This window comes from Cucumis sativus, chromosome 4 (genome assembly GCF_000004075.3).
Source record: "Cucumis sativus cultivar 9930 chromosome 4, Cucumber_9930_V3, whole genome shotgun sequence".
Classification (NCBI taxonomy): domain Eukaryota; kingdom Viridiplantae; phylum Streptophyta; class Magnoliopsida; order Cucurbitales; family Cucurbitaceae; genus Cucumis; species Cucumis sativus.
Genome location: NC_026658.2, coordinates 3,040,377 through 3,049,075, shown reverse-complemented (window position 1 = coordinate 3,049,075; position 8,699 = coordinate 3,040,377). Strand labels below are relative to the sequence as shown.

At 29.2% G+C, this 8,699-nt stretch overlaps 1 protein-coding gene across 1 annotated transcript; it reads right to left on the bottom strand.

Moving 5' to 3' along the window:
• Positions 1-3,368: 3,368 nt before the first annotated feature.
• LOC105435343 (putative uncharacterized protein DDB_G0285119) lies at positions 3,369-4,586 on the bottom strand. The gene has a single exon (XM_011656033.1). It carries the CDS (start codon positions 4,584-4,586, stop codon positions 3,369-3,371), a length of 1,218 nt encoding a protein of 405 aa, XP_011654335.1.
• Positions 4,587-8,699: the final 4,113 nt, after the last annotated feature.

The following is an 8,699-nucleotide window of genomic DNA, read 5'->3' as shown; positions in this document are numbered from 1 at the left end:
TCTTTGGTTTGGCTTTAACAAGGCCATTGTATTTAAAGTGGGGACAAACAAAAGTTGTGTATCTTTTGAAAAACTTAGGCTCAAAATTGGAGGGTTTCTTTCTTTTTCTTTTTCCTTGATTCAAATAATAATAACAATTACAATGAATGCCCTTGGCCTTTGGCTTTTTTTGCCTTTGCCTTTGCCAGTTTGTCTACTCACTGTTTCAGCCTTTGACATTATATCATCTTTTTTTTCTTTCTCTTTCTATCTTTATGTGTATGTATGTGTAATCTGTGTGTGTTGTGGGTTTGTGGGTTTGTGGGTTTATAGAAGAAAAAGAAAACACCATCATTGCTCTCACCATTATTATTTTGTGAAAAGAAAACCTTACACACACACACACATTCTACCCCATTCCCATCTCTATATGTTACCATTAGTTTTTATGAGAAAAAAAAAAAAAAAAAAAGAGAAGGATTGAGATTTCTCAAAGAAAAAGTTGTGATCAAAAGGTTACTTCCTTTTCTACAAGTCATCCTCATTCAAATTCTAACTTCTCAATTGTTAACATAATTAACTTCGTATTCACGTTCAATTTTTTTAATTTTTATAGTTGTATATATCTTTTTTTATCTTAAACTTTAAAAACAATCAAATTAAACTCAAGAAATTATTGCTGCAATTAATGAACCCATAACCAAAAGAAGAAAAACAATGTAAATTAATTTTATGCGAATTCACTAAATTTAAATGATATCAACTTTATGTGCACACCTATATATGCTTATCATGCAATATCATTCTATGCAATTTCTTTTTTTAAAAAAATAAATTTTGTTATCATATATATGTTTGAAAATAACTTATTGGGATTGCAACACTTGTCTATAACTTGACAAATTTAGGGTCAAAGTTGTTCTTTTTAAGTTTTGAATGATATTTTTCTTTATCCTAAAGAGTACTTTTTTTTCTCTTCCAAATAATATACTCTTTATGTCTCTCAAAAATGATATGATGTTGGTTATTTGGAGCCTAAGTATACATGATTTCTCATTTTGGACTTTCCTCAAATTTTAAAAAAATAATAAGTAGATAGAGAATATGTGCTATTTTTTCTACATTAAATTACAAGTTTTTAATCGCCTATTAATTTAAAAACAAAAAACAAAAAATAAAATCAGAAATGTATTTGATAGGTTACTAACACTTTTAACATAGTTTTAAAAAAAATTAAAAGTTTAAGAGAGAATTAACCAAACCTTTGTATCCAATAAGTTTGTAAATTTTAAAAAAGTGTGGCATATAACAAAGAAATGTTAAACAAACTTAAAGAAATGTTAAACAAAATTGAAAGTTTAAGAATTTATTGGACAAAAATGAAACATTTAAAACTAATTACCTAACATAGAATTGAAAGTTGATGGAAGGATGTACTTGACAACTTTTAATTATCAAACGGAAACATTGGAGAGATTTTAGTAAACGTAAAATGGAAAGTTTAGAGGAAAAAGATGATTAAAAACAGTAACTCTCAAACAAACATGTGTGTTATATATTTTACGTTTCAAAAGTGAAAATTATGGAAACTCACTATCAATAAAAAGATTTTTTTTAAAAATGTTATTTATATTTTTAGGTAAAAGGGAAAAAGAAAAGAAGAGAGGCAGTAGTAGAGAGGTGCATTTGTAAGTGATGATTCCTCTTTTCAGGATTCTAAAAATTAATATGAAAGGTGAAGAGGATGGGTATGATTGAAGTGAAAAAGATAATCATATATCAATCAATGAATATAAAAACAATAAAAATTATACATAAAAAGGATAGAGATTAAAGGCATTTATTTTGGGGTATCCCCTCCATTTCATGCAAACAAATAATAAAGTTTTGATTTTGATAATATATAATAGCAACAGTGTCAAAGGAGAGAAGAGTACTGCCTGCATAAACCCTCACTTTTTAACTTTTTTTTTTTTTTTTTTTCTCTTTTTCTCATCTTCCATTCTTTTAACATTTGAATCTTAGATGGACATGAGGGCCCTTTTCCATTCCCAATAACTCAAAATCCCAAGGAAAAATAATCCCCTTTCTATGTAATCCAAAAAATAAAAGTGAGAAAAAAAACCCTCTTTATATTTTAGTATTTTCTTTTTTCTAGACCACCTTATTATTCATGAAGAAGTTTCAAAATGGAAAAACTATTCATTTTTAGGAGAGAATGGCATTCCATAAAATCAAGTTTAGTTTCTATTATTCTTTTCACATCTGATAACTTTTGTTGGAGTAGTTTGATTAATTTGATCATTATACTCCTTTCACATTTGATAACTCTTGTTGGAGGAGTTTAATTTAACAATGAATCATTCAAGACTCAAGTTTTCAAGTGGAAAATTGTTAGGTACGTTACAATTAAGTCCAAAGTATTAGTAAATATGAAGACCATGCAATTTTTCTCTTTTTTTTATAAACCTAAAGAATGGTGATAGACTCTATCACTATATTCTTTTATAAAGATTATCAAACATATTCATTACAATTACTTACATTTTTATTCATCTAAAGGTAGTTTGATTTTCAAATTTTTAATTTGAGTCATAATTTGATTTAATATAAACCATAGGAGTAATTATTTACTTGGGGAAAAGAAAAGAAAAGAAAAGAAAAGAAAAATGTACTAAATTCCGGCCATTTTAACAAGTTAGTTCATCTTGTGAGTAATTGGTGTTGTTACCAAAGAAATTCAAAAGGTATAATAATAACAAAGAACCAAAAAAATCAAAACTTTTAAACCTATAAAAACTAGGAGATTTAATTTAATGTAAAAATGATGGGAGGAAGTAAAAGACAAAGAAAAGTAAAGAAAAAAAAAAGGCATGTGATTGTTTTCATATCCTTTTCACAAAAGTTAATAACACAAATGATGAAAATTGGACAAAAAATAAAAAAGAAAACTAAGAACAATATGAATAAGTTTAAGGAGAAAAATATAATAATGAAATTGTGAGGAGAGATTATGGCGGCTGAGGAATGACCCCTAAATTCCGCCTCTAATCACTCTCTCTAATCTAAATTATTTTCATATATTTATATTGAATTATGATGATGATGATGATGATGATGAAGATTGAATAATAATAATATATGAATAATTAATGATGAAATAATTAAAAATAGATCTCTGTTATTTACAGGATAATAATAAATATAGTTAGGAAGAAAACGAAGGTGTTTCAATTATGTTTGATAATGGCGGATTGTTAATTAACGAAGATAATTCTCTATTTCTCTTTCTCTCTCTCTCTACTGTAATTCTCTCTTTTCTTTTTCATCATTTTCTTCCAATTTTCTTTGATTTCTTTCTTTCTTTCTTTCTTTCTTTTTTTTTTGAACTAATCAGAAGAACAAATCCATGGTTCCACCATACCTTCATTTCTACCTCTTAAATTCTCCACCGCTTTATCACCGAGAAATCCCGACGAATTTCCACCACCGGCGGCGTACCTGATCAATTTCCCGTTCAGATTTCCGTTACTAGATCTTAAATTGATACCTTGTTGATTCGGTTCTCCACCGCCGCCGCCCATGACCCAGTTCGCCGGAGTATGATGGTTGCCGTTGTTGTTGTTGTTGTTGTGGTTTCCGTTGCTTCTGGGTAAGCCTTGACCGGCCGGTGAGAGGCCATGACCACCGTGGGTAGTTAAACCGAACTCCTCGAAGATACCCATTTTGAGATTCTGTTCATTGGACGAAGGAATCAATTTGGGGTTGGATTGAAACATGTTTTGAATATCAAAAATTGGGTTTTGCAAATTGCTGCCGGCGAGAAAAGTCGAAGGCGACGGAGAAAGAAACGGCGCTTTTTGTGCAAATGGTCGGAGAAGGTAAGTCTGTTGTGTGGAATTAGGTACAACGTCTAAATGTGCAGAAGATGATGTTCTGTTACTACCACCACCACTGAACAGATCAAATCTCGCCCCAGCGTTTCTCGTAAACGGAGAAGAAGATGAAGAAGCTGTAAACGGCGGAGCTGGAATTCCGGTAAATTCCTGAACCATAGCACGAAAATTCGTCGTATCCGTCGTTAACACCGTCGTCGGAGCTCGTCGTGACGCTCTCGGCCGCTTCTTGGAGTTTCTACCAGTGTTCACCGCACCACCACCACCGCTGGCACCGGCGTTGGCACAATTATTAGGAATGTTTTGCAAATCAGTGTGATCAGAGGGAGTGAAGGAATTAGTAGCGTCAGATGGGTGACTGAAATTGTGGACGGCAGAGTAATTATTAGAAATTGGGGATAAATTGTGATCGGTGGTTGCAGAATTGGGAGGTGGAGGGTGGAGATCGGAGGGTATTTGGTCGGATCTGACGGTTCGGGACCAAAGCATATCGAGATTGAGGAGTGGGTTTTGATTAGAAAGGTGTGAAGATCGAGGATCAAATAAATTGGAGAGAGGATCAAAGATGGCGGCGGCAGAGGAGGATTGAGAATGGAAGTTTTGGGGGAAAGAAGTGAAGGCGGCGGAGGCGGAGATAGAGTCGGAGGGTGAGTCAAACTCATCGTCGCCGCCGCTGGAGGATTGCATACTTCCACTATTCCCAGAATCCATGGAGAGAAAACAGAAAGAAAAAAAAAAAAGTGGGGGAAAAAACTGATAACTGAAGGAGGGGTGTGAAGAAAGGCAATAAATAAACTCGGTTGAGTAATAAAGGCAGTGATGATCTAAAAAACAAAAGGACAATTTAAATTTGATTTATTTTTGCTTTTGGGATTTGAAAATAGAGGAAAAGAGAAAAAGAGAAGAAACCCAACTGACAAATATGGGGGGATTAATTCTGATGGCCTTCAAGAAATTTCTAAAAAGTTAAATGATAAAGAAAATTCATCTTCAAGTTCTTCTTCTTCTCCTGGTTTTTAATGGCAAATAAAAGATTAGGGTTTTTGTGTGTGGAGAGAGACAATGGAAAAAGGAAGGTAAAAAAATTAATTAAAAAAAGAGGGTGCTCTAGGCTTTTCAATGGATTTAAGAGAGATGATGAAATAAATAAATAAACCAAAGAAATTTAAAAAAAAAAAAATGGAAAAGATTGATTTTTTATTTGGAGAGTTAAATTAAAAAAATAGTAATAAAAAAGAAAGGATGAGAGTGGGGTAGCTGAAGGGAGAGAGACGATGAGTGATCAATTTGGTCAATCTAATTAGTATACGGATTTTGATTCCCAATCTCAAAAATCAAACACCATTTTTACAATTATTATTTTTTTTTTACGTCCTCTCTTTTATTTATATAATTACATCCACCATTTTCTAAAATCACTCAAAAAATTTTACTTTCTAAATATTTCGTCAAATTTCTTATTTGTGACAATTTCTCTATTTATTTTAATTACTCTACTTTTAACTTCATTTATCATATTCGTTTTTGTATTCTCGACTTTAGTTTATTTTGATCTATACTTTCGTTTCATTCTATTTTAGCGTTTCATTTTCAATCTATTTTTTTTAAAATCTATATAGAAAGATACAAAGTTAGAGTTAATAGATGTATACAAAGATATTTCAATTAGGTTTAGCCTCTCGGAGAAGAAGCAAAATGTTTTATTTAGTCCTAATACTTTCAATTTCAATATTTTTCTTGGGAAATGTTTCTATGGGTGAACTTATTTTAGAATTTTTTATATTATAGAGATCAATATATACTAAATTGTGTGAGAAATAAAATGAAGTTTTAAAGTAAATTCCAGTTAAACCACTATTTAATACATACAGATTGACATGACATGTCAATTCAATATTCGTATGAGATTGTAAAGGAATTGGGGTATGAGAGGTAGCTAGGAAGATAATATTATGGAAATATGGACCAAAAACTTGAATTTAAAACCTACTTCATTCACCCATATCCATCATTCATTTTTTAAGTTTTAAACCATTTTGCTTCTCTTAAATTCTTTTATTCTATTTTCTCCATACATTTTAAAATGTTTTATAAAAAAAAAAGTTTATTCTCTTCTATTTCTTTTGTTTTTTTTATTACACTGAATATATATAAATTTAGTATAGAAAAAAAAAACTCATCTTTTAGTTCGATAAATATAGAACAAGAATCGAACATTTAACTTTAGGAAAATATAACAAATACCTTATTTCAAAACATATATATATACTTGAATTGATGTACAAAATTCGACACATATAACTTAAAATAGTAGGAATCATCGGTTAATATATAAGAAGGAATATGATAGAAAAGACGTATAAATTTAAATACCGAAATAGAAAGTTTAATAACAAGTAAAACATAATATTTTGTAAAGAAAGAAAAGAAAGGAGAAAATAAGTATAATAAAGATGAAGAAGAGCATAGGGACAATTAATTAAGAAAGAAAAAGATTAAATTAGGTGGGCTGTAGCAAACTATTTTTTGGTTTTTAAAAATAGAAAGAAAATTAGAGTAGATGGTAGTTGATTACTATATACTATAAAGCTACTAAAATGATGACTATAACATTCGTCACTATTACTTCTTCTTCCACTATCTCAAATTAAACCAAACTCCTAAACGTATTATCTCTCATAGATTAAATTAATTCACTATTCATCTATAAATATAAACACTATTTTAATATTAATTAATTATTCAATTAAATGGCAAACAATTTTATCCCCTCTCATCTTTTTCTTTTCAAGATTAGGTTAATGATAGCCCACCTATAGCAACTTTCCTTTTCATTGCAATTTAATACAATAAATACTTCACTAATTTTATATTATCTACCTATAATCAATTTATTTATCAATTTGAATATAGCTCAATTAAAAATGAATAAATTTACCTAAAAAAATATTGAACTAGTCAAAATGAAAGAAAATCTAGTGTTATGATGGTAGAACCATGGAGAATCTATCATGGAGCAATTGAGGGGAAATGATGACGACGACTTTTTTTTCTTTTTTAATTTTTGGATATTTTGCCACTATAATTTTTGAAGGTGTTTGGAAGAAAAGAAAAGAAAAGGAAAAGGAAAAGGAAATGAAAATAGAAGATTTGGAGATTCTGTCAAACTTTATTGAAATAGGTAAGATGAGTTTAATTTAATTTTCAGTTCATCTACATCTTTGGTTTGTTGCAACAATCAAACCCATAAAGAAACAAAGAACATTTTTTTAAAAAAAAATTGAAAGGAGTTGTGTTTATATTAGATCTAACTATTTATCTACCCACTACTAAACCAAACCCTAGCCCTAGCAAGTAACCATCCTAAAATTTTCACTTTTCCTTCTATACACGTTGCATCCCCAAAGTTATATATACGTGTGTGTATATAATATATTTTGTAATAAGGTTATTCCATTTTGGTATGTGTTTTCTCTTTTCATACAAATGTTCTACATCCCTATACACCTTATACTTCATACACAAATATCAGATGTAACTTTTCTTTTCTTTTTTTAAGAATAAACATAGAGTTAGGTTTTGTTGTTTGACAAGATATTAAAAGAACAATTGTTTCATATATAATGACTTTAAACATGATAAAATGTTCTTATGCCTTTAGATTCAAGTCATCTAAATTTGAAGCACTCTAAACTTGATTTACGAATTTAAATGGCGTGAACAATAATGCTTTAAAAACAGAGAAGAATTGTTTATGTGTAATTGTTTATCTCGTTTAGAGATTTTTATGCATTAATTTATGTGTGGTTGATTTGTTATCTTATTATAATTTATTCTTTTAATATTCCAAAAAAACATCGGGAGTAATTTAAAAGTAATTCTAAATTGGAAAGTAGTTTGAGGTTTCACTATGCATAAATGGGTTCCCTTTCATTATATTTCATTGATTGATGTAAGCATGAAATTGGATATAGAGGAGTAAATATTAGGGCTAAAAATCACAACATATACATATATATATATATATATATTCTGAATTTGAAAATAATTCAAGAAGTTTTTATATTCCAAAATATGAAATTGCGTTTTTTTTATATATATAAAAGAAAATTCTTCATACATGTCTTTGCTAATGTCCTCTCTAAATTCTTAAACAATATCCTATTTTAGTTTCCAAAACATTGCATATAAAAATGGTTTTAGAATGTGATTGGTACTATTTAAATTAATATATTTGAAATTCATATAACCCTTAATCAAGGTCATGGCCACACTATAGTCTAAAATGGAATGAGTAAAAGTTATGTTAGGTAATGTGAATTGTGGTGATGAAAAAGATTGAAATACCTTTGTTTTTTGTTTTTTGTTTTTTTAATTAATGAAAAAGGTTAAAATAAAAAGAAAAACTTACAATTGAGGGACCAAAATAAAATTAAATAGACATGAAAATTTAGGTAGAAGATAGGATTAGAATCTTTTAAAAAATTTGTCCCAAATTGATTAATGGAAACACATAGACAAAAAAAACTTTAGGTTATAATTTCAAAATTTTAATTTAAGGGTGGGTCCAAGAGAGGGGGTGGTGTGTTAGCATGTGAATTATTCTCATAATCATTAGGTGTGCATGTTTTGTATATATAATTTATAATTCTTACTCATATCACTAATATATACAAAAAGTAACTATCCATATATTATTTTATTCATACTCATATCATATATTTCAAGTGACAATCTCCCCTTCTTTTCACAGGCACCCTTTCGACCTCTCATTTCAACTTACTCCTAACTTTTAAATTTATTTCTAACCATTTTCATTTTTAA

What these genes read in the sequence shown, in the direction of transcription:
- LOC105435343 (XM_011656033.1), bottom strand. Translation starts at nt 4,586, where the DNA reads ATGGATTCTGGGAATAGTGGAAGTATGCAATCCTCCAGCGGCGGCGAC.